This window comes from Pantherophis guttatus, chromosome 17 (genome assembly GCF_059756535.1).
Source record: "Pantherophis guttatus breed Tessera chromosome 17, ASM5975653v1, whole genome shotgun sequence".
In the NCBI taxonomy this organism is placed as follows: Eukaryota; Metazoa; Chordata; class Lepidosauria; order Squamata; family Colubridae; genus Pantherophis; species Pantherophis guttatus.
The window spans coordinates 5,372,810-5,398,804 of NC_142079.1; the positions used below are offsets into that span (position 1 = coordinate 5,372,810).

General features: G+C 46.7%; 1 protein-coding gene across 5 annotated transcripts in view; it reads right to left on the reverse strand.

Moving 5' to 3' along the window:
- The window catches only part of RBM19 (RNA binding motif protein 19), a 143,414-nt gene that overhangs the window by 56,694 nt on the left and 60,725 nt on the right, over positions 1-25,995 (reverse strand). For 2 of the 5 annotated variants that reach the window (XM_087880186.1, XM_087880183.1), the window contains exon 24: positions 18,277-18,391. In XM_087880186.1, the coding sequence (XP_087736312.1) occupies positions 18,300-18,391 (92 nt within the window). In that variant the 3' untranslated portion in view covers positions 18,277-18,299. Of the gene's footprint in view, positions 1-5,509; positions 6,717-15,163; positions 15,472-15,659; positions 16,831-18,276; positions 18,392-25,995 lie in introns of those variants that run through there. The other 3 variants (XM_087880181.1, XM_087880182.1, XM_087880185.1) reach the window with 3 other exon arrangements.

Below are 25,995 nucleotides of genomic sequence, written 5' to 3' on the forward strand. Positions count from 1 at the left end.
GGAGCAGCAGAGTCCTCCCAGCGGATCGACAAACCCATTCAGGCGCGCTGGTGGCAGATCTGGCTGCCATCGCCGCCTAGGGAGCCCCCAATTGTGCAGTCGGTTCCTTCTCGAAAAAGGACTTGTATATAGATTTCAGAATAGAGCTGGAAGGGGCCTCGGAGGTCTTCTAGTCCAACCCCCTGCTCAAGCAGGAGAGCCTACGCCATTTCAGACCAATGGTTATCCAACATCTTCTTAAAACCCTCCAGTGATGGAGCGCCCACGACTTCTGGAGGCAAATTGGAGCCTTGGGAGTACAGGGGTTTAAGGCACCCTGTTATTAAGCTTATTAAGACCAGCTGCCTGCAATTACTGCAGGGTTCGAATCTCGCCAAGGCTCAAGGTTGACTCAGCCTTCCATCCTTTCTAAGGTAGGTGAAATGAGGACCCAGTTTGTGGGGGCAATAAGCTGACTTTGTATAAATATACAAAAGGATGAAGGCTATTGCTGAGCACATTGTAAGCCGCCCTGAGTCTTCGGAGAAGGGCGGCATATAAATCAAATTAAAAAAAAAAATGGTTCCACTGATTAATTGTTCTCACGGTCAGGAAATTCCTCCTTAGTTCTAAGTTGCTTCTCTCCTTGGTTAGTTTCCATCTCTTGTTTGTCTTGCCTTCTGGTGCTTTGGAGAATAATACGAGTTGCAAGGGATTTTCGAGGTCTCTTGGAGCCTACACCATTTCAGACAAATGACTGTCCAGTCTCTTCTTAAAAACCTCCAGTGATGGAGTAGCCATGACTTCTGGAATCCAGCTGTTCCACTGGTTAATTGTCCTCACTGTTAGGATGTTCCTCCCTTAATTCCAGGTTCTCTCTCTCCTTGGTTACTTTCCTTCCATTGTTTCTTATCCTGCCTTCAGGTGCTTTGGAGAATAGGCTGACCCTCTCCTCTTTGTGAGAGCCCCTCAAATATTGGAATATTGCTATCATGTCCTCCCCCTCCCCAGTCCTTCTTTTTCTCTAGACTAACCATACCCAATTCCTTCGACTGTTCTTCATATTTGTGTTTTTCTTTCCTTCTTTTTCCTTAATTTCTCCCCCCCCTCCCCACATTCCTATCCCGATAGCACCAGAGGGCAGGACAAAAAGTAATGGCCAGAAGGGGGTTAAGGAGAGACCCAACCATGTTCACGTTACAGATAGTCCTTGACTTACGGCCACCACGGACTCCCAAATTTCTGCCAGTAAGCGAGACAGATGTTAAGTGAGCTTTTGTCCCATTTTATCAGCTTTCTTCTCTCATTTGCTAAAGGGAATTCCCCGCGGTTGATAGGTTAGGAACATGGTCGTTGAGCCAATCCGGCTTCCCCATTGACTTCACTGGTTGGAAGGTTCGCCGAAGGGGATCCTGTGACCACGGGACGCTACGAATGTCATCAATAGGAGTCAAGTTGCCAAGCGCCTGAATTTTGATCGCGTGATCGTGGGGATGGCGGCAAAGGACGGAACTGTGAAAAACAGTCGACAAGTCCCTTTTTTCCAGTGCCGTCGTCAACCTGGAACGGTCACTAAGCATAACTGTCATAAATCAAGGACTACCTGTACTGTTTTGCAATCCATCACAGGCGTTTGCTCCCCAATCAAGACGAATGAATGGTTTTCTTCAGAAGTTCAGATGGAGAGAGAGAAAGAGATGAAGTGTTGTGGCCTGTCAGCGGCCTGTGCAGATTGTAGCTGATTCCGACAGCGAGGAGGCTGGTGTGGTGCTGCGCCAGCAGCCTGTGCAGCTGGCACTCGAGTCGGACAGTGAGGAGGCTGGAGAAGATGTGGTGCCAGAGGCGGGGATTCAGCCAGGGCCTTCAGAACCTCCATTAAATGAAGAGGATGAAGAGGAAGAGCCTCTTCTCAATGCACGGGCACGCAGAGCTGCCAAAAGGCAGGAGTGGCTCCTCAGGAGGAGGTCTCCTCGAGAGTAAGGCTTGGGGCTAATTGGCCACTCCCTTCGCCTATTTAAGAAGGAATGCCACTTGCAACAAGCTGTAGGGAACAACTTTAGTTCACTCTCCTTCGCGTCTGCAAAATTGCTTCTGCCAACTCTAGTAAGACTGTGATTACCTTATCTTAGAATTCTGGTAGGCTGTTAAGACAGTTCATTAACAGCCTTTGAATGATAAAGACTAAGTTATTTGACTAAAATAAGCTTTGTATAGAGTTTGTGTGTGCTGCGTTCTTTGGGGTCCGTAGCTGGGGCAGAACATGAAGATGAGGTCCTTCACAATTCAGGGCTCTCACCCATCAGGAATTTGGGATGGACATCGCCAGTTTACGTCTCTCTCAATGAACCTCTCTCTTAACAGGCAGATGTTGGGCCCTGTCCTTTCCCCCCTCCCCCCCTTTCAGCTGGAAACCTGCCCTCGTTTCTCAGGCTGTGTGATGAAGAGTCTTGCTGTTGCCATCTGTATGCGAAATACTGAATATTGTTATTTGTCCTGACAATGACAATCTCTTTAGCGGTTGTGTTAGGACACCGCGGGAAGCAAAGATTTTGCCTAAACAAGAACACATTTCCTTAACTTGGGTATATCTGTAGGTTGCAACCCCTGAATCGGGGGTGAAATGCTACCGGTTCAGACCGGTTCGGGAGAACCGGTAGTAATAAAAAGCTACCGGTTTGCACGAACCGGTAGTAAAAAAATGGTTAAAAAATCCCCCCCTCGCTGTTCTACTTAACTTAGAAAAGGCTTCTTAAGCCTCCTTTTTCAGTGCTGCGCGGTAGTGCCTGCGGTGTACATGCGAGCAAAGCATGGGTTTGTTGCGCACTGTGCATGCAGTGCATTTGGTGCGTATTGCACATGCCCGCGCAGCGAACCGGTAGCGAAGTGCACCAGTAACAGACCTTGCAGCATTTCACCCCTGCCCTGAATCAACTTGGGTGTCAGGACTGGAAGCCATCCTTTTCATTGGACCTTCAGGCCTGCCATATTTACTGCTGTGGGAAACTGGGAGGGGGGATTGTATGGAGCCAGAGTGATATATATATAGTCATAATAACATTCTTTTCTCAAGGAGTCAAGGACATCGTGCCCGGCATCTGGAAGGCTGGAACTGGGAGGCATCTCCAGTTGGGACGGTGCTTTGATTGGACCAGGTGGTGGACATGTGGGTGCTGGGCAGGGACTTGGACTTTCCTTTGGGTGGAGAAAACCTGGATTTGGTTTCAGATTCGGGTTTTTCCCAGATGTGCCAATATGACATCTCTAATAAAATGGAACTTTGAGGAACTTCAAACCTCGGAGTTTTCTTTTGTTGGGGGTGTTCCTTGGAACCCTGACGTTGGGCTTCCGTTTTTATTTATTTTATTTTTCCTTCCGGAACAACAACATTTTGATGGAGGTGGAAAGAATGGAGCCTGGACACTAATGTCAAACACATTTCAATTTGGAGACATTATTTTCAACGCTGAGGTTGGGTAAGATGTGGAAAAGTTCCCACTGGACAAACAAACAAACTAACAAACCCAGAGAGGAACTAATGTCACTTCTCTTGATGGCCAATGAGAATTATTCTGTGCTGCCTTGGCAGGTGGCGACCCTTTAAATTCTCGTGATGGCGTGTTGGTCCATTGAACTGCCATCTTGAAATCACAGAGTCTTGCCAGTTGCCACAGGGAAACCCGATACGAAGGCTGCGGACGAAACTGTTCCCACACGGAGAGACAGCTTCCTTGGGATTTAATAGCTGTAGTATGGTGTGACATTTGGGTTTTACTCACTGGAGAAAGGAGCACTAATTAGTTCTTGGTTTCACTGCAGTAAAAGCAAAACTCAATGTTTTATGGAGTGCTAAAAGACATCTGTGGCAGAGTTCTCCGTCGAGTCCAACATGGTGCTGTTGAAATTCAATCTCACTCCACCCCCAATTGTTGGAAGAGGAGGAGGAGGAAGAAGAAGAGGAAGAAGAAGAAGAAGAAGAAGAAGAAGAAGAAGAAGAAGAAGAAGAAGAAGAAGAAGAAGAAGAAGAAGAAGAAGAAGAAGAGGAAGAGTTAGAAGTAGAAGAAGTAGAAGAAGAAGAGGAAGAGTTAGAAATAGAGGAAGAAGAAGAAGAAGAAGAAGAAGAAGAGAAGGAAGAGTTAGAAGAAGATGAGGAGGAGGAGGAAGAGTTAGAAGAAGAAGGAGAAGGAGGAGGAGGGTTACAGGAAGATGTCAGTTATGATTGGCAACAATTTCAGAAACAGCAATGACTGGCCCAAAGACAGGATTAGAACCCACAGTCTATTTTCAAGGATGTATAAAAGGATTAAAGGTAAAGGTTCCCCTCGCACATCTGTGCTAGTCGTTCCCGACTCTAGGGGGCGGGTGCTCATCTCCGTTTCAAAGCCGAAGAGCCAGCGCTGTCCGAAGACGTCTCCGTGGTCATGTGGCCGGCATGACTCAACGCCAAAAGCGCACGGAACGCTGTTCCCTTCCCACCAAAGGTGGTCCCTATTTTTCTACTTGTATTTTTTACCTGCTTTCGAACTGCTAGGTTGGCAGAAGCTGGGAGAAATCACGGGAGCTTACCCCGTGACGCGGCGCTAGGGATTCGAACCGCTGAACTGCCGAACCTTTCGATCGACAAGCTCAGCGTCTTAAGCCACCGAGCCACCGCGTCCCTTATAAAAGGGTTAGGATTAGGGTAGAAATGTGAAACCGTACAGACCGGTGTCCCACCTCAAAACGGTAGAGAACCTTCCCCCGATTCACAACAGCGGTGGTTGGAAAGGATTCTGGGAATAAAAGTCCACCCATCTTCAAAAGTTGCCACTGTTGGGAAGACCTGTTCCAGAAACCTATACTTGCCCCCTCCTCCACATTTCATCGTCTTTCTCATCCACACTCCACCAGTCTTCCTCTCGCCAACGGAGCCTTCTGGAATCATCTAGCAATTTCTGCTCTTCTCAAGATCCGTTTTTACGCTTCCTTTCCTTCACACCTCCCGAAGAAAATCACCTCTTTTCTTAATTCTCGGTCTTCTAAAGCTGCCTGGACAAGTTTCTGCCGTTCGCGAGCCCCCCTCCCCACTTTCATATTTATATATATATATATAAAATGGGGGAAGGGCGTTGAATGTTTCAAGGAGAAAATCCTCTCACCAGCATGGCTTGGCCGGAGGTGAGAATGAGATTCAGCTGTCTTTCTTTAAGGCCCGGTGAGAGTCGTCGATGTCACACCTCGGGAGGCGGTAACTGGATTCTAAGACGTCCGTGCGGATTCCCTGCACTGTGACTTTGCTTCATTTTGTGACGCAGGGCCTGCCTACTTCTCACAGTCCCGATTCTGCAGGCGAGCATTCTTGCCGGGTTTTTAACACCCCGCCCTCCCCGTTCTGACGTCTGCCTCCTCCAGCCAGAGGCGTTAAGTTAGGCACCCGTTAGCTTGGTTCGGTCGGGTCCCCAAATCGATGACCAGGAATCCATTCCGTGAAATTTGGGGGGGGAGGGGAAAGGATTTCGTCTGGGCAGGTTGGAAAAAAAAAAAACTGCCATGGTTTTTATGTGATGTGATGTAATGCGAGAAAGGCCTTGGGAGACTGGGATTAACAGATTAACAGGGCGGTATACAAATTCAATAAAATGAATAAATAAAATAAACAGATTAACAGAGTTGGAAAGGAATTTGTAGGTCATCTAGTCCAACCCCTACACCCATGCAGGAGACCGTACGCCGTTTTGGTAGTCCAGTCTCTTCTTGAAAGCTTCCAGATGATCAGAGAAGAGACTGCATAGCCCAGAGCTGCCTAATGGGCACAGCAAATGGCTCAGGAACGGCCGCGGGTTTCAATTTCGTTTGCTACCGTTTGCGCAGAGACATCCGGGCGGCTGGGTGGAGCTTCCCACTGCCGCCGCTACAGGTTTGCTCGATCCGACCGGTTTCGCAACCCACCACTGCTCAGGATTTGTTTTTCTTTGAAGACGTTTCGTTTCTCATCCCAGAAGCTTCTTCAGCTCTGGACTGGATGGTGGGGAATGGAAGGACTGATACTCCTTGCAGACAGAACTGGTCATTTGCATCCTTTTTAGAGGGTCGTTGAGGCCGCTTGGAGGTTTATATGACCAGTTTTATCTTTATCTTCTTTTATCTTTATTTGATTTGTATACCGCCCTACTCCCGAAGGACTCTGGGCGGTGAACAGCCCAACAGTAAAATACATAAATACAAAATTTAAAAACAGGATAAAATCGAATGAAACAATTTGGCCCAGACAAATTAAAACACCCCAGTCATTTAAAAACAGATTAAAATTTGCATGTTTAAAAAGAAAAGAGGGAAAGAGATTAGGCCAGGCCCGCCTGGTGGAATAAAAAGGTTAAATGGGGAAAATGGAGAGAAACCAGACATCAAAAAGGAAGGAATTGTTATTTTAGATTATTATTCGGATGGGTCCATTCACAAAATTCTTTACAGAGCAATTATGTACATTGCCCCCCCACCCAAAACCCATACACATTATTTTTTTAAAAAAGGGGGGTGGGTGGGAGGAATACTTATACTGTTCCCTGCTAGATAGTTATGAAGTTTTGTTTGATGGGGTGGTATCCAAAACTGGTTTCCCAGATTGGCAGGTGACAAGGAGAAATTTAAAGCACGATGGTTTCCTTCTGGCTATTTGTCCTCACGCATCTTCTTTTAAGAGATCCGGTTGGAATTTAAAATATTTGGTGTCTTCCTGTGGTCTCCTTGATTATCGTTTGGCTCTGAAGGGAAGGAGGGAGAGAGGGAGGGAGGGAGAGGGAGAAGGAGAGAGAGAGAGGGAAAGAGGATGGAGGGAGAAGCAGCAGGGGAAGGAGAGAGGGAGAGAGAGAGAAAGAAAGTGAAAGGGGTAGGGAGGGGGTGAGAGAGAAGGAGAAGGGAGAGAGGGAGGGAAAGAGGGAGAGGAAGGGAGCGAAAGGGGTAGGGAAGGAGGGGAGAGAGAGAGGAGAGAGGGGGAGAGTGAAAGGGATAGGGAAGGAGGGGAGAGAGAGAAGGAGAGAGGGAGGGAAAGAGGGAGAGGAAGGGAGCGAAAGGGGTAGGGAAGGAGGGGTGAGAGAGAGGAGGAGAGAGGGAGGGAAAGAAGGAGAGGGAGGAAGCGAAAGGGGTAGGGAAGGAGGGGAGAGAGAGAAGGAGAGAGGGAGGGAAAGAGGGAGAGGAAGGGAGCGAAAGGGGTAGGGAAGGAGGGGTGAGAGAGAGGAGGAGAGAGGGAGGGAAAGAAGGAGAGGGAGGAAGCAAAAGGGGTAGGGAAGGAGGGGTGAGAGAGAGGAGGAGAGGGAGGGAAAGAGGGAGAGGGAGGGAGTGAAAGGGGTAGGGAAGGAGGGGTGAAAGAGAGAGGAGGAGAGAGGGAGGGAAAGAGGGAGAGGGAGGGAGTGAAAGAGGTAGGGAAGGAGAGGTGAGGGAGAGGAGAGAGGGGGAGAGGGAGGAAGCGAAAGGGATAGGGGAAGGAGGGATGAGAGAGAGGGGGACAGAAAGGCAAGGAGAGAGAGGGAGGGAAAGAGAGGAAGAGTGTGTGGGGAAAAAAGGGGGCAGGGAGGAGGGAGAAGAGACAGAGAGAGGACGAGGGAGAGGGAGAGATGGTTACAAATCTGCATTTAATCCCTCTGGAGGGACCAATATCCAGGATGTCCTAACATCAAATGTCTTGAAGTAACAAAACACAATTGTGACGTCCCACCAATCCGCTGCAAAAACCCAAGAAACCAGCAGCCCAATTCTCTACTGCTGAGAGACCCCACTGTCCACCGTGAGGGTGACACCCCTCAAGCCAGGCCAGCATCCTAGAGCATTTGTTTCTCCCAGGAAGGAAGGGAGGAAGGAAGGAAGAGAGGAGAATGAAAGTGAAAGAGAGGAGGAAGGGAGGAAGGATGGAAGGAAGAAAGGGAGGGAGGAGAATGAAAGTGAAACAGAGGAGGAAGGGAGGAGGGAAGGATGGAAGGAAGAAAGGGAGGGAGGGAGGAGAATAAAAGTGAAACAGAGGAGGAAGGAAGGAAGGAGGGAAGGAAAGAAGAAAGGGAGGGAGGAGAATGAAAGTGAAACAGAGGAGGGAGGAAGGAAGGATGGAAAGAAGAAAGGGAGGGAGGGAGGAGAATGAAAGTGAAACAGAGGAGGGAGGAAGGAAGGATGGAAGGAAGAAAGGGAGGGAGGGAGGAGAATGAAAGTGAAACAGAGGAGGAAGGAAGGAAGGATGGAAGGAAGAAAGGGAGGGAGGAAGGAGAATGGAAGTGAAACAGGAGGAAGGGAAGAAGGAAGGGAGGAAGGGAGGGAGGGGAATGAAAGTGAAACAGAGGAGGAAGGAAGGAAGGATGGAAGGAAGAAAGGGAGGGAGGGAGGAGAATAAAAGTGAAACAGAGGAGGAAGGAAGGAAGGAGGGAAGGAAAGAAGAAAGGGAGGGAGGGAGGAGAATGAAAGTGAAACAGAGGAGGAAGGAAGGAAGGATGGAAGGAAGAAAGGGAGGGAGGAGAATGAAAGTGAAACAGAGGAGGAAGGGAGGAAGGAAGGAAGGAAGGAAGGAAGGAAGGAAGGAAGGAAGGAAGGAAGGAAGGAGGAGGAGGAGGAAAGACCAGATCTGCCAGGCTGAGGCGCACCCGGGCGAAAATCCGGCACCCAGCCTCAAGCGTTCACCAGCCAGTGAATTTCCAAGGGATTTGTAGTAATTAGATGACAAAATGCAGGCAAATCTCAAAGCTTGCCGAAGACGTTACTCAGGGGTCAAAGACTTGACACTCGGGGCTGGTAATTTGTAAGTGTCAATCACGCTCAGCCATCAGACAAACCGCTCGGCATTCTCACCAAATCCAGCCTCGGTTGGCCTTTGGCCATCCTCCGGCTTCCTATCCGTGCAACGCCATCGGCGCCTAGAGCTGCATGCAAATCCGGCCGGTGCCCCCCTCACAAACCCAGTTGTAGGAAACTAGAGAAAACTGTTGCCCTCCCACCTTGGTTTTCCAAATGCATTCGCTTCTGCTTCCTTTCCGCCACCCCAGGCCGTCCTCGACTTACGACGGTTCGTTTAGTGACCGTTCGAAATCTAATGACTTAGGGCCGTTTTCTGCACTTGTGACGGCGGCAGCCACCCCGTGGTCGCGCGATTAAAATTCGGACGCTTGGCCCGACTCGTATTTACGACGGTCGCGATGTCCGTCGGTGTGTGTGTGTGTGTGTGTCACGTGTTCTCCTTTTATGACCTTCCAACAAGCAAAGTCCATGGGAGGGGGAGGACGGAATCAGATTCGCTTAACGACCTGTGCTGCTAATTTTACAACGGCAGGGATTCACTTAACGTCTGTAGCAAGAGAGGTCGTAAAAGAGGGAGGGGACAGAAACTCACTTAACAGCTGTCTCGCTTAGCGACAGCAATTTGGGCTCCATGGTTGGCCGTAAGCCGAGGACTGCCCGTATAAGGCATTAGGTTCGCTTTTGAAGGTCACCAAGGTTATCATTAACCAACGTGGTGCGATGCGTTACGGATCGTCCAACCGATCCGTTTAGCGACGGTTCAAGGTTATGACGGCACCGGAAAAAGGGGACTTAGGGCCAGTCTTTCATTGAGCCCAAAATGTATGTTGCTAAGTGAGAAATGTTGTTGAGTTTTGCCCCGTTTTATGACTACGAATACCATGTTGGATTTACCTCAGGAGGCCCGTCTGGTATACCCGACGTTATTTAAATGTCTTAAATTGTGGGCCGAAATTATTTAATTCCTTTTAAACTGTTTTTAAATTTTGTATGCTCTGTTTTATCTCGGCTGTTCACCGCCCTGAGTCCTGCTGGAGAAGGGCGGTATAAAAATAAAATAAAATAAAAATAAAATAAAAATAATAAAGGAGAGAAGGTCTTGACCTACGAAGATATTTTGGATACTCAGGGCAGACTGAAGACACGGGAACAACTGAGGTTGGAGGGGTGTAACATAGACTGGTGGGACTGACACTCAAATACACTCAAGACTTTTTTTTTTAAAAAAATCATTTATTTAACTATGGCTTTATCGTTTCATAAAAATTATTTTCAAATATTATACGATAGCACTCATTTCACGTTTCATATTTCGTTTCCATGTTTTATTATCTAGCCATTGATAAAATAAATCCCATATCTCCCCATTTGACTTTTGCTGGTCAGAAGGTCGTAAAAAGGGGATCAAGGGACGACCCCCCCTCCCCCCCCAGAAGGGTGCAGCCGTCATAAATGTGAGACAGCGGTCAAGCCTCCGAATTTAAATCGCGTTGACACTGGGGATGCTGCAATGGTCGTGTGAAAAAACGGTCACAAGTTGCTTTTTCCCCCCCCCAGTGCTGTTGTAACTTCGCACGGTCACTAAATGAACTGTTGTAAGTCGGGGACTATCTATCCGTAATTGTGAATTTCTGCTGTCTGTTTTGGCTGTTCCTTGTCTATTGTGCTGGCTGTGCCCCCTGGTGGCGAAAGAAACTAATAAAATGGAAGGAGAAATTTGGTGAACAGAAGCTGCACAATGTCGGGAACAAGTTGAGGAAGCTTAAAAAGGAGCCGAGAACTGAATTCGTAATAGCGATAGCACTTAAGACTTATATGCCACTTCACAGGGCTTCCCAGACTTCTCTAACCGGTTTACAGAGTCAGCATCTTGCAAACGCCAACAATCTGGGTCCTCATTTTACCAACCTTGGAAGGATGGAAAGCTGAGTCAACCTTGAGCCGGTCAGGATTGAACTCCTGACAGTCGGCAGAGTTAGTCTGCAATAATGCATTCATAGATAGATAGATAGATAGATAGATAGATAGATAGATAGATAGATAGATAGACAGACAGGTGATAGATAAGCAGTGAGAGACAGAGAGATAGACAGACAGACAGACAGACAGACAGACAGACAGATAGATAGATAGGATGGATAGATAGATAGGATAGATAGATAGATAGATAGATAGATAGATAGATAGATAGATAGATTGATAGGATGGATAGATAGATAAATTGATAGATATAGATAGATAGGATGGATAGATAGATAGATAGATAGATAGATAGATAGATAGATAGATAGATAGATAGGATGGATAGATAGATTGATAGATATAGATAGATAGGATGGATAGATAGATAGATAGATAGATTGATAGATATAGATAGATAGGATGGATAGATAGATAGATAGATAGATAGATAGATAGATAGATAGATAGACAGACAGGATGGATAGATAGATAGATAGATAGATGATAGATAGATAGATAGATAGATAGATAGATAGATAGATAGATAGATAGATAGAGACAGAGATAGACAGACAGACATAGATAGCAATAGCATTTAGACCTATATACCGCTTTACAGCTCTCTCTAAGTGATTTCCAGAGTCAGCTTATTGCCCCCAAAATCTGGGTCCTCATTTTACCCACCTCAGAAGGATGGAAGGCTGAGTCAACCTTGAGCCTGGTGAGATTTGAACTGCCAAACTGCAGGCAGCTTGCAGGAAGCCGGCAGGCAGCAGAAGTAGCCTGCAGTGTAACCACTACGCCACCGTGACAGATAAATAGTTATAGATTGATATATAGATAGATATATAGACAGATATAGATAGATAAACAGGGAGAGACAGAGAGATAGATAGATAGACAGACATAGATAGCAATAGCACTTAGACTTATATACTGCTTCACAGTGAGTTTTACTATTATTCTAAGTTCTCCTGAGTGACTTTCTCGCCAGGAGAACATTCCAACAAGGCTGGTATTCACTTACTTTCCCTTTTGTTGTTGTTGTTCGTTGTGAAGTTGTGTCCAACCCATCGCGGCCCCTTGGACAAGGTTCCTCCAGGCCTTCCTGTCCTCTACCATCCTCTGGAGTCCATTGAAGCTCACGGCCGACTGCTTCGGTGACTCCATCCAGCCACCTCATTCTCTGCCATCCCCTTCTTCCTCTTTTGCCCTCCATCGTTCCCAGCATTCGGCTCTTCTCCAGTGAGTCCTTCCTTCTCCTTAGGTGGCCCAAGGATTTGAGTTTCCTCTTCAGGATCTGGTCTTCTAAAGAGCAGTCAGGGTTGGTCTCCTCTAGGACTGACCGGTTGGATCGCCTTGCAGTCCAAGGGACTCTCAGGACTCGCTTGGATCTATCCATCTATCCATCTATCCATCTATCCATCCATCCATCCATCCATCCATCCATCCATCCATCCATCTATCTATCTATCTATCATCGTTGTTGTTAGTTGCGAAGTCATGTCCGACCCATTGCAACCCCATGGACAACGTTCCTCCAGGCCTTCCCGTCCTCTACCATCCTCTGGAGTCCATTGAAGCTCACGCCGACTGCTTCAGTGACTCCATCCAGCCACCTCGTTCTCTGCTGTCCCCTTCTTCTTTTGCCCTCCATCATTCCCAGCATTAGGCTCTTCTCCATGGAGTCCTTCCTTCTCCTTAGGTGGCCAAAGTATTTGAGTTTCCTCTTCAGGATCTGGCCTTCTAAAGAGCAGTCAGAGTGGATCTCCTCTAGGACCGACCGGTTGGATCGCCTTGCAGTCCAAGGGACTCTCAGGAGTCTTCTCCAGCACCAGAGTTCAAAGGCCTCCATTCTTTGGCGCTCAGCCTTCCTTATGGTCCAACTTTCACAGCCATCCATTGCAACTGGGAAAACCATCGCCTTGACTATACGCACTTTTGTTGGCAGGGTGATGTCTCTGCTTTTTAGTATGCTCTTTAGATTTGCCATAGCTTTCCTCCCCAGGAGCAAGCCTCTTTTAATTTCTTGGTTGCTTACTTTCCCTACCGGTTCACAAATGTGAGTACGCATGCGTTTTGCTTCAACACGTCCTTCCATGCACACGCTTCGCTCACGCATGGGGCTTGCGCGCATGCACGCAGCTTGAAAACGTACCTAAATAGGCCGGCATAGAGACCGACGAGTGGGCCCCACCCGCCGGTCGCTACTACCATTTCGCCCGAACCGGCTGAATACCACCTCTGATTCCAAGGTGGGGGCTTCCCCATCCTGGATGAATCAACCCATCGGACGTTAACTAGGCTGCCTTTTTCTCCCCGCCTCCCCACCCCCCCTGCAGTTTTCATTTTCATCCTTCTAACCAGAAGGTCTAGGTTTTGCCCCAAATCTTCGACCCTCCGCCTGAAGACGTTAACCAAGGCGTGCTCTGCCAACGGGAAGCCCCCGACGGAAAGCTGCTAAGCTGTCAAACCTTGCCAGCTCAGCTTCTCTTCCGTCCGCCTGCTAACAGAGTGCCGCCTATTATTTTGCTGGCACACGGAGGCTCGGTTTGCATATTTCGCCGATTCAGGTCACATCCCGTTCGCGCCGTAGCCAACGTCTGTTGATATTCTCGGTCCCTTGCCCAATTCCAGTTTGAGGTGAAAGCCTTCCTTATTAGCCAATTTGGATACCCATTTACTGTGAATTACTCAGCCTGATTATTATTCATGAATGGATAAATCTGAAATCGCCAAGCTCCCCGCTAGGCCGTTTCTTGTTCTCTCCCCACACACACACACACACACACACACCCCTCCCTCCGCTCATCCTCTCTCCGGCTCCTGAAATGAATATATTTGAAAAGGAAAACAGAAGGCCGCGGATAAAACACGCTGCTTCGATATACCGCGAAGACACCGGGCGCCTGAGAAAGGATGTCAGCCTGGCAAAGGCACTGTTTACCCCACGGGTGCGACATGCCAAATAAATAAATAAAAATAAATACATAAAAGCAGCACCCAAACAGTCTGGCATCCCCTGGGTTGGCAACAAACAAACCAGGACTTCCCTTTATGGTAATGCTGGGTTTGGAACGGCGGTGATCCTTTCCCCAGCTAGGCCGGGGAAAGCTGCTAATCCAATTAACACATCTTGGGTTTAAATTCTTCCTTTCCTTTGTCCTTCGCTCCCTGGAGGGAAAGCTCTGTCAAATCGATCGGGCCCGGAGAACTCGGCAGCAAATCCCTTCGGCCGACACGGAGACCTGTGTAGCCTCCTGACTTATTTTTTGCAACCCGGCCGGAGCTGAGAATCGAGTCGGATGACCACCCGTCTTATAACCGAGGACTGTTGTGTAGCCCGCCGGCCTCGTGGCTGTGACTAACTGCTGTGTGACACTGCTGTTGCGCAGTTAAAATATAAAACGCCACCACAACAACAAAACTCTCTCTCTCCCTCTCTCTCTCTCTCTCTCTTTCCCCCCGCCCCAGGATATTTAAAAACAATAAAGCTATTAAAACCAGTTCAAATTGTAGCCCAACCTATTTCACAAGGTATTTTGTGTTAGGGAGATAAAATGGGAATCTCCTTACAAGAAGGAGGGGGAGGTAGAACAGGAGGAGGTGGAAGGGGAGGAGGAGGAAGAGGAGGAGGGGAGAGGAGGGGGAGGAGGAGAAGAAGAAAAGCAGGAGGGGGGAGAAGGAGGGGAAGGAGGAGGAAGAGGAGGGGAGTGGGAGGAGGAGGAGAAGGAGGAGTGGGTGGAGGAAGAGGAGGAAAGGAAGGGGAGGAGGAGGAAGAGGAGGAGAGGGGGAGGAGAAAAAGAGGAGTGGGAGGAGGAGGAGGAGAAGGAGGAAGAGGAGGAGTGGGAGGAGGAAGAGGAGGAAAGGAAGGGGAGGAGGAGGAAGAGGAGGGGAGGGGGAGGAGAAAAAGAGGAGTGGGAGGAGGAGGAGAAGGAGGAAGAGGAGGAGTGGGAGGGGGAAGAGGAGGAGAGGAAAGGAGATGGAGGAGAGAGGAGGAGGAGGGGAGGACTGTGGGGTCCTTGGTCCTCTCTGAGCTTAGTTGTTTTCTTGCAGATTCTCCTTCCTTCCCTCCCTCCCTTCCCTCTCTCCTTCCCTTCCCTTCCCTCTCTCTCTCTCTCTCTTGTATCTCCCTCCCTCCATCTCTCCTGTAATGGGCTGCGAGAAGGACCTTGGGAGGCAGGAGGGACAGCTGCAGTTCTAGACAAGAGTCAGGAAAAACTAAGTCCGGTGGAGGAATGAGAGCGGAGTCTCTATCAAGGCAGCGTTAGTATTCGTGGTTTGAGTTTCCTATCTGGACTACCCTTCAACCACCAAAAGAGCTTTCGGTAAACGAAGGCGCGGAAAGACCCCCCCCCCAAACTGTCAGGGCGTTGATTAATCCCATGTTTGGCTCTGGGAAAAATCACCCTGGTTTAGAGGATGGATCGAGGCTTATTCCTTGTTGCAATATTCTGAAAAAGAAACGCGAAGAAAAGTTTCTAATAAAACTCATTTATTTGTTATAAAGAAAATAAAACACCTCACTAACTAAGAAAAGTAATTGCTACATTTCTGAAATAATTCTTGCCGGCTATTTCTCAGCCGGACCTTGCTGGCAAGAGAACAAAGGAAAGAGTGTGTGAAGCAAGTGAAGGAATGCAGACATGCGTAGTAACTTTTGATAACAATTCTTGGCAAGGTACGGAAAGTCAGATAGTCCAGAAATATGAAGCTCAGCTGGTAAATAAAATAACGCAGTGACACAAACAAATTCTTTTCAATGACAAGATCTTCAAGGCCCTAAAAAAAGGAGAATAAAAAGAGGACCATTCTAAGAGAAGAAGGCGCGAAAGAAAAACCCAAAAGGTTACATTGATTTCCATAAAACTCTTCTTAAGATTTTTAGAAGAGCGTCGCTTCCCTTCTCCTCTTGCACCCCCCTTGCCCCCCACCCCCAGCTATCCTCTCCCCATTTCTCAACCCCTGGTAACCCCGAACATCTGACTGGCAAGCATTTCAATCCCAGCAGAACAAATTGAATTAGATGTTGAAACCAAGCTGGGCTCTGTTTGCCAAAGCCTACCGACTCTGCTCACACTAATCCTTTCCCGCCTGCTGCAGATCACAGAAGCGTCTTCGGGGGAGACTTGGCTTGCCATGAAAGAAGAAAAAAAAAAAAAAACCTACGGGGAGGAAGGGGCTGGAGGAGGAGATGACACCCAACTACAAGTAGCAGAGACCTCCCCTAACTCTTGTGGGGTCCTTGGTCTTCCTTTGAACTTGGTCGTTCTCCTGCAGGTAAATTTTGTTGCTTGATGTAGAAGAGCAGGCAAAGCTGGAGGAGGTGGAGTTAAACTTGTCATCAGCTTAGAGTCCTTAAAAAGGGAAAGGGAAAGGTTCCCCTCGCACATCTGTGCTAGTCGTTCCTGACTCTAGGGGGCGGTGCTCATCTCCCTTTCAAAGCCGAAGAGCCAGCGCTGTCCGAAGACGTCTCCGTGGTCATGTGGCCGGCATGACTCAACGCCAAAGGCCCACGGAACGCTGTTCCCTTCCCACCAATCCATCTTCTGCTGATTGTTCTCCCTGGATTGTTATTTCCAGGTTGAATCTCTCCTTGTTCAGTTTCCATCCATTATTCCTTGTCTGACTTTGGGGTGCCTTGGAAAATAGCTTGACCCCCCTCCTCTCTACGGCAGCCCCTCAAATATTGGAAGACTGCTATCCTGTCTCCCCTGGTCTCTTCTCTTCACTAGACTAGCCATGCCCAGTTCCTGCAACCGTTCATCGTATGTTTTAGTCTCCAGATCTTTGATCATCTTCGATAGATTCAGATTAACAGAGTGGGAAGGGACCTTGGAGGTCATCTACTCCAACCCCCTACCCAAGCAGGAGACCCTACACCATTTCTGGCAGATGGCCGTCCAGTCTCTTCTTGAAAGCCTCCAGGGATGAAGCTCCCACAACTTCCGAAGGCAACTTCTGTTCCATCGGTGGATTGCTCTCATTGTCAGGAAATCTCTCCTTATTTCCAGGTTGAATCTCTCCTTGATCAAAATACTATCATCCCCGCTTCAAAGTCCCACCACCCTAAAATAAATATCCGAAGATTTGGCCAGGAATCTTGAAGCTTCTCAATCCACTATTCGAAGGTGGGAAGGGCTGCAAAAAAAAAAATTTTTTTTGGACTGTATTTTCTTCTCCTTTGACTCCTAAAGATTCCGAAAGGTTCGCGTCGTTACTCCCAAATCCTGAAGGATTGAAGTGAAGGCTTGGCATGTTAACCCTCCGCGTTCTTGCCCTTCTCTTCATCTGTGACTTCCCAGGGAGTTAGGGGTCTTCCTCCTACAAGCTGGAATTTAGCAGCTGCTTTAGCTGGGATTAACTCTGGCTGCCCTCTTTTGTCCTCTACCCCATTCATGCTGAGAATGGACCCCGAGGCGCTGGGAAAGGATGGCCTTCCACAGGGATAAATGGATACCACTGGATCTTGGGTTTACTGCAGAAACACTGTGGGAAATAGTTATTTAATCTGTTGAGGATTAACCTGGGAAAAAATCTGCCTGGTCTCCTACAGAGCCAAGAAGGAGGCAGGTGTGTCAGAGGAGCTATCCGCCACCTGTACAGGAAATCTTCATCTTACGGCCACATTTGAGTCCCAAAACTTCCACTGCTAAGCGAGACAGGTTTTTAACACCTTTCTTGGCACAGTTGTTAAGTTAGTAACACGGTGGTAAAATGAATGGGACTTCCTCCCTTTGACTTGGCTTGTCAGAAGATAGCAAAAAGGGATCATATCACCATAAATACGGGAGGAGGAGGCAGAAGAAGAAAGGAGGAGGAGGAGGAGGAAGAGAGGAAGAGGAGGAGGAATAGAATAGGATAGAGTTGGAAGGGACCTTGGAGATCTTCTAGTCCAACCCTCTGCTTAGGCAGGAAACCCTACACCACTTCAGACAAATGGTTTATCCAATCTCTTCTTAAAAACTTCCAGTGTTGGAGCCATTCACAACTTCTGGAGGCAAGTCGTTCCGTGGATTAATTCTTCTAGCTGTCAGGGAATTTCTCCTTAGAACTAATGAGAAGTTGCTTCTCTCCTTGATTAGTTTCCATCCATTGCTTCGAGGAGGAGGAGGAGGAGGAGGAGGAAGGAGAAGGAGGAGGAGAAGAAGAAGAGGGAGAAGGAGAAGGAGGAAGAGGAGGAGGAAGGAGAAGAAGAAGAAGAGGGAGAAGGAGAGGAAGAAGGAGGAGAAGGAGGAGAAGAAGAAGAGGAAGGAGGAGGAGAAGAGGAAGGGGAAGAGGAAGAAGAGGAGGAGGAGAAGAAGAAGTGGAAGAGGAAGAGGAAGAGGAGGAGGAGGAGGAGGAGAAGGGGAGGAGGAAGAGGAAGAAGAAGAGGAGGAGGAAGGGAGGAGGAGGAGGAGAAGAAGAAGAGGGGGAGAAGGAGGAGGAGAAGAAGAAGGAGGAGGAGGAGGTGGAGGGGGAGGAGAAGAAGGAGGAGAAGAAGAAGAAGAAGAAGAAGGGGAGATCTCCTGTAAGGAGATCAACTGTGTTGGTGAGGACTAAGGGAAGATCTCAGTCAATTCTTTAGAAACGGAATACTTAACATACCTTTAGGTTTCGAAGTGACGATTCTAGCTATTCTCCTCATTGTCTCCTTCATCATCCTCGAGCTTCTCCAAGATTTCTTCTAAAATGGCTGTCCGCTGTTTCTTGACAGGGGGATCTGGGTAAGAGGAAGTGACACTGATGAGTGGAAGTGGCAGAGTACCAATTTTTCTGTCCCCTTAGTCAATTGATCCCAAAACTGTTATATTGGAGACATGCCCTAGGCAGATAGCCTTCTATTCTATTCTATTCTCCTTCCTTCTTCTTCCTCCTCCTCCTTCTCTAATTCTCTTCTCCTTCCCTCTTCTCTTCTCTTCCTATTCTATTCTCTTCTCCTTCCCTCTTCCTCCTTCTCTTCTCCTTCCCTCTTCCTCCTTCTCCTCTCTCTTCTATTCTCCTTCCTTCTTCTCTTCTCCTTCTCCTTCCTATCCTATCCTATCCTATCCTCTCTGCCGCAATTCACTTAACAACAGTGGCAAGAAAGGTTTTAAAATGGGGGCAAAATTCACTGAATGACCATCTCGCTTAGTGACGGAACTTTCGGACTCAATTGTGGTCGTAAATCAAAGATGATCTGTATAGCACTCTGTAACTGCTCCGGCTTTTTTTTTCTTTTCTTTTTTTTTTTAAAAAAAGTCACAAGCGAATTGTGGGAGACGGTGGAGCTCATCCTTCCTCTGATATAATCTTCTTTTTCTGCCTTTTCCCTCGTTTCTCTCTCTCTCTCTCTTTCTCTCTCCATGTGGAGAACAGCTGTTCAAATCCCAATCTTTTCCCCATCAAAACGCCCGTCTCTCCGACAAACAAATAAATGTACTTTTTTTTTGTTTTTTTTCCTCCCAAGGACTCGGGGGGGAAAAAAAGGGGTGTAAAATAAACAGATAGAACGAGCTGCTGCATTTTCTCCCAGCATTACAGCTGCTTTCCCCAGATAAACAGCAAGTAAATGTCAGAAAAACATCAATATAAGGGAAATTAACCTGACAAGAGGCGGACACCCCCTTCCCCGCTTCCCCTTCCCCAAATCCTTGCGCTTTTTCCATTCCCAACCAAACGGTTCTCCATTTGGGGAGTTCCCTCCCCTTCTTCCAAACACCAATGATTTTATTTTTCAATTAATTCCTTGACAGGAAGCCAGGATGGTGGGACTTCTGGCTCCTGTATTTTTAACAATTGTCGAGGGAGGCAGAAGGGGGGGGGAGAGAAATAAGGGGGAGGGGGAAAAAGCCTGGAATACTTTTAATCTCCCCCCCGCCCCCACTTCCACATATAGCTTCATCAGTTGAGATACAGAGTCAGAACTTTAGAGAGGAAGCAAGCTACATTTTTGGGAGGCCTGCGCCGAGTTCAGAAGACGGTCGGTTCCATCTTTTATTTAATATTTCAAGAATAATCTCTAGGAGTCTCTTATTTATTGGTATGAACTATTTTTTTTAAACAAACTACCTATATCCAACACAATTTCCTCTTTCTGTTTTTCCCGCTCCTATGCGAGGTCAAGTGGGGTGAGAGAGAGAGAGAGTGACTGGGCCAAGGTTGCCCAGCTAGCTTTCATGGCTAACGTGGGACTAGAACTCACTGTCTCCTGGTGATTGGACCAAAGTCACCCAACTGGCTTTCATGGGTACGGTGGGACTAGAACTCACTGTCTCCTGATGACTGGCCCAAAGTCACCCAACTGGCTTTCATGCCTAAAACGGGACTAGAACTCACTGTTTCCTAGTGATTGGACCAAAGTCACCCAACTGGCTTTTTGTGCCAGAAGTAAGACTAGAACTCACCATCTCCTGGTGATTGGGCCAAAATCACCCAAATGGCTTTTTGTGCCAAAAGTTAAGACTAGAACTCACCGTCTCCTGGTGATTGGACCAAAATCACCCAACTGGCTTTTTGTGCCAAAAGTAAGACTAGAACTCACCGTCTCCTGGTGATTGGACCAAAATCACCCAAATGGCTTTTTGTGCCAAAAGTTAAGACTAGAACTCACCGTCTCCTGGTGATTGGACCAAAATCACCCAACTGGCTTTTTGTGCCAAAAGTAAGACTAGAACTCACCGTCTCCTGGTGATTGGACCAAAATCACCCAAATGGCTTTTTGTGCCAAAAGTAAGACTAGAACTCACCGTCTCCTGGTGATTGGACCAAAATCACCCAAATGGCTTTTTGCGCCAAAAGTTAAGACTAGAACTCACCGTCTCCTGGTGATTTTTATACAGATGCAGGGTGGGATGGGGAGGAGAAAGTCTTGATTGCTTTCCTGGTAACTTTTCTTTCTTTCTTTCTTTTTTTTTTTGCACTTTTCTCTAACCCTTGCTTAGTTTCTTTTTTCTTAGCAATTACTGGAGCCAGAAAGAGGAAGGGAAGGGTAGGGATAGGAAAGAAAAAAAAAAAAAGGGGGGGGGAGAGAATGCTGACACAACTGTACAGTTGCAGAAGTGAAGGTTTCAAGAATCCAATAATGTACCACTAAGCGAAATAACATGAGGCAGGAATTGGGTGGATGCAGCTCCCTGAATGCATCAGCCAGGGCTGGCTCGATTCAGAGTCAGGAAAAGCACCCACAGAATTTCCGCTAATTTCACTTAGGAATACTCTTAAATTATTGCATTTCGTTCCAATTTCATTTTAGACTGTATTTTATTTTATTTTATTTTATTTTATTTTTTATTATTTTATTATTCATTCATTCATTCATTCATTCATTCATTCATTCATTCATTCATTCATTTATTGGTTCGATTTATATGCCGCCCTTCTCCTGGAGACTCAGGGTGGCTTACAATGCGTTAAGCAATAGCCTTCATACTTTTGTATATACCTGCTTAGTAGGGCTTTTTGGCCCCCCCTGAGCGGTGTTCTATTTTATACAAAGTCAGCTTATTGCCCCCACAATCCGGGTCCTCATTTTACCTACCTCGGAAGGATGGAAGGCTGAGTCAACCTTGAGCCTGGTGAGAATCGAACCTGCAGTAATTGCAGGCAGCTGGTGCTACTTTTTTTTTTTTTTAATTTGATTTATATGCCGCCCTTCTCCGGAGACTCAGGGCGGCTTACAATGCGTTAAGCAATAGCCTTCATCCTTTTGTATATTTATACAAAGTCAGCTTATTGCCCCCACAAACTGGGTCCTCAATTTACCTCCCTTAGAAAGGATGGAAGGCTGAGTCAACCTTGAGCCTGGCAAGATTCGAACTTACTTTAATTGCAGACAGCTGGTGTTAAATTGCAGTGCCTTGTTTGCAGAGCTATCCAGGCTCTTCACACTTCACATCTTTTTTACATCATGGCGACCAAAACTGGATGCAGTATTCCAGGTGTGGCCTTACCAAGGCATCATAAAGTGGTATTAACACTTCATGTGATTTTGATTCTATCCTTCTGTTGATGCAGCCCAGAACTGTGTTGGCTTTTTTGGCAGCTGCTGCACACGGCTGGCTCCTATTTAAATGGTTGTCCACTAGGATGACCATTTTATGTGATAATTGCGTTTTGTGCATGAAATTGCAACAAGCAGGCTTGGATCACACCCGGGTTTGATTGTGTATTGTACAGAAGGGTGTCTTTGAAGGCAGAAGAAACGTTAAAAAAAATAATAATAATGCTCGTTTCTAGAGAAGATTCTGTGGCTTCGCGTCTCGGCTTTGCTCACGTTCCGCGGCTCGCCTCGACCAGCTCGTCGTTTTATTTCCGTTGTTTTTATTAAGATTTATATAGCCAGCCACCTCCCGTACGTGACTCTAGGCAGCTTAGAATTAAGTAGATGAAGCAGATAAAATGCATCAGATAAAAATAAAAACATAAGAGCGGCCCGCGTGTTTTCGCTCTTCTTTCGCGACTGCAATTTTTCCCTCATTGGATTCTCAGGGCCCCGGCTCGTGCGAACGGAATTGGATGGGGAAGAAAAAAGGAATGTTCTAGAGAGATATTAAGCGTGGGTTCACACAATACATCAGCAGGAGCTAAGACCGAGTTGCGTTTAGTGTGTTTTACAAACTCGCCCGCTGGGTAAATCATGTCCTGGCATGGTGCCATAAGATGGTTTACTGGGGGGATTCGGTATGTCATGCAAATATAGAATTGGGCAAACTTTATTTGGGTTTAACAGAATAACTAGAACAGAATAGAATAACAGAGTTGGAAGGGACCTTGGAGGTCTTCTAGTCCAACCCCCTGCTTAGGGAGGTAACCCTACACCACTTCAGACAAATGGTTATCAAGCCTTTTCTTAAAAACTTCCAGTGTTGGAGCATTCACAGCTTCTGGTGGCAAGTTGTTCCACTGATTAATTGTTCTCACTGCCAGGAAATTTCTCCTTATTTCTAAGTTGCTTCTCTCCTGGATTAGTTTCCACCCATTGCTTCTTGTCCTGCCTTCAGGTGCTTTGGAGGATAATGTCAACTTGCAAAGCTTTCAAGTTGCCATGAGCAGGAGGGAGGGAGAATTGATAGAGCTGATTGACTAACTGAAGCTACATTCCATACATGCTTCCTGACCGCAATCAGAAGGAGGGTGTTAGGTTTCACAGCCAGCCAAAGTGGTTAATTGGAGAATGCGATTTGTGACGTGGCCAGGGAGGAGGGGAGAGACAGGGTCATAGGGGAACGTGAATCTACGTGGGATTAGTTCTAACTGCATCCGAATAATGCCGAAATGGTGCTCCTAATAAATGACTGTATTTCTTTTGAAGTTTGGCTCATGAATTAATTAGGGCATCTTTCGGAAACTTCACAGATAACAAGAGTTGCAAGGGTCCTTGGAGGTCTTCTAGTCCACCCCCCCTGCACAAGCCGGAGACCCTATAGCATCTCAGACAAGTGGCCGTCCAGTCTCTTTTGAAAAGCCTCCAGAGATGGAGCATTCACAACATCTGGAGGCAAGCTGTCCCACTGGTTGATTGTTCCCACCGTTAAGAAATTTCTCTTTTAGTTCTAGGTCGATTCTCTCCTTGATTAGTTTCCAACCCGTTGTTTCTTGTCTGGTGCTTTGGAAAATAGCTCGAGCCCCCCTTTTGTTTGTGGCAGCCCCTCAAAGAAAAGGAGGTCAGCCTAAGAGGCGGGGGAGGGAAGGGATGGGCCGGACTAGAAGACCTCCAAAGTCCTTTCCAACTCTGTCCTTCTGTTCGACATCTTCTCCCGAGAACTGTTGCCGTTTGCAAAGGAGCTTCCAAATGAATTCCGGCGCTGGAATTGGAGCCGAACGGTTTTCATAGCTCTCCATCCCTTTGCTTCCTTTTCCTTCCACCTCTTTCCTTCCCCCTCAACCACTCTCCCCCCCCCCTACACCATACGCTTCTCGGAGGATTGTTTTGGAAATATTTCCGAGAGAGTCAGTAATAATCCGGCATGCACTCCTGCCTCTCGGGAGCCGCCAGACGTGAGGAGGAAGAAGCTGCTCCCAATCCAGCTAAATTACTATTGACTTGTGTTCTGCGCGCTCCACAAACATTTCACTCAGCCGTCCCCAACCGTGCCGGCGATCTCCTGCTAGGGGTAACTTGAGAGACCAGCTGCGTTGGGTTGTGTCTTCCTGCTCTTCCCCATCGATCAAAGAATTAAACTGACAGGAGGAAAATTCTCCCACCGACCCGACCGACTGAGCTGAGCCTGGAATTGGAAGGGAGGAAGAGGGGGAGCGAGCTCAGAAGGCAGAGCCAGCCTGGGAGGGTCAGGGGAAACTTAATGAGGAGACCTCCTTCTCTTGCAACAACATGGAAAGGATGTCAGTTGGGTTAGTAAAGCAGAGTAGAGTAGAGTAGAGTAGAGTAGAGTAGAGTAGAGTAGAGTAGAGTAGAGTAGAGTAGAGTAGAGTAGAATAGAATAGAATAGAATAGAATAGAATAGAATAGAATAGAATAGAATAGATGGGATGGAGGAAGAGGGAAGGAGAAGAGAAGAGAATTAGAAAAGAAGGAGAAGGAGGAAGAGGGAGGGAGAATAGAATAGACGAGAGAAGAGAAGAGAATAGGAAGAGAAGAGAAGGAGGACGAGGGAAAGAGAAGAGAATTAGAAGAGAAGGGGAAGGAGAAGGAGGAAGAGGAAAGGGGAATAGAATAGAATAGAAGGAGAAGGGAAGAAGGAAGGCGAAGAGAAGAGAATAGGAAGAGAAGAGAAGGAGGACGAGGGAAAGAGAAGAGAATTAGAAGAGAAGGGGAAGGAGAAGGAGGAAGAGGAAAGGAGAATAGAATAGAATAGAAAGAGAAGGGAAGAAGGAAGACGAAGAGAATAGAATAGGAAGAGAAGAGAAGGAGGAAGAGGGAAGGAGAATAGAATAGAATAGAAAGAGAAGGGAAGAAGGAAGGGGGGATAGAATAGAATAGAATAGAATAGAATAGAATAGAATAGAATAGAATAGAATAGAATAGAACAGAACAGAACAGAATAGAATTCCTTTGGTTTGACCTAAGCATAGTACACAAAATCATCTGCTACAACGTCCTGTCAATGAATACTTCAGCTTCAACCACAACAACACACGAGTACACAATAGATACAAACTCAAGGTAAACCGCTCCAAACTTGATTGAAGAAAATGCGACTTCAGCAACAGGGTAGTCAATGCCTGGAATGCACTACCTGACTCTGTGCTTTCTCCCCCAAACCCCCAAAACTTTAACCTTAGACTGTCTACTGTTGACCTCGCATAAGCGCACCACCATCCCTGTCCTACTGTTCCCTTTTATTCATATCCATTTCATGTATTCATAATTATGTTTACACTTATATCTGTTATCTAATAGATGCTTGATGAAATAATAGATAGATTAGATAGATAGATAGATAGATAGATAGATAGATAGATAGATAGATAGATAGATGGATGGATAGAAAGATAGCTGGGTAGGTAGATGGATGGATGGATAGAGATGGATGGATGGATAGAAAGATAGGTAGGTAGGTAGATAGAAAGAGAGAGAGAGAGAGAGGGATAGATGGATGGATAGGTAGGTAGGTAAGTAGGTAGATAAATAGATAGATTAGATAGATAGATAGATAGATAGATAGATAGATAGATAGATAGATAGATGATAGAGAGAGGGATAGATGGATGGATGGATAGATGATAGAGAGAGAGAGAGGGGGATAGATGGATGGATGGATGGATGGATGGATGGATGGATAGAAAGGTAGGTAGGTAGGTAGGTAGATAGATAGATGAAAGAGAGAAAGAGGGATAGATGGATGGATGGATAGAAAGATAGGTAGGTAGGTAGGTAGATAGATAGATGAAAGAGAGAAAGAGGGATAGATGGATGGATGGACAGAAAGATAGGTAGGTAGGTAGATAGATAGATGATAGAGAGAGAGAGGGATAGATGGATGGATGGATGGATGGATGGATGGATAGATAGATAGATAGATAGATAGATAGATAGATGAAAGAGAGAAAGAGGGATAGATGGGTGGATGGATGGATAGAAAGATAGGTAAGTAGATAGATAGATAAATAGATAGATAGATTGATAGATAGATAGATAGATAGATAGATAGATAGATAGATAGATGGGTGGATGGGTAGGTGGATGGATGGAAGGCAGGAAGGCAGACAGGCACTGGGTTGATTACCCTGGGAGATCAAGGGTTTCTTATTACGCTCTCAAGATCCTGCAACCCAGCTTTGCCAAGCTGTGTTCAGCACAAAAAAAAAAAAAAAAAAAAAAAAATGGATTTGGGGGAGGGGGGAGGGGAGATTCCTCTTTTGAAGGAGATTTGATTTAATTTCCGC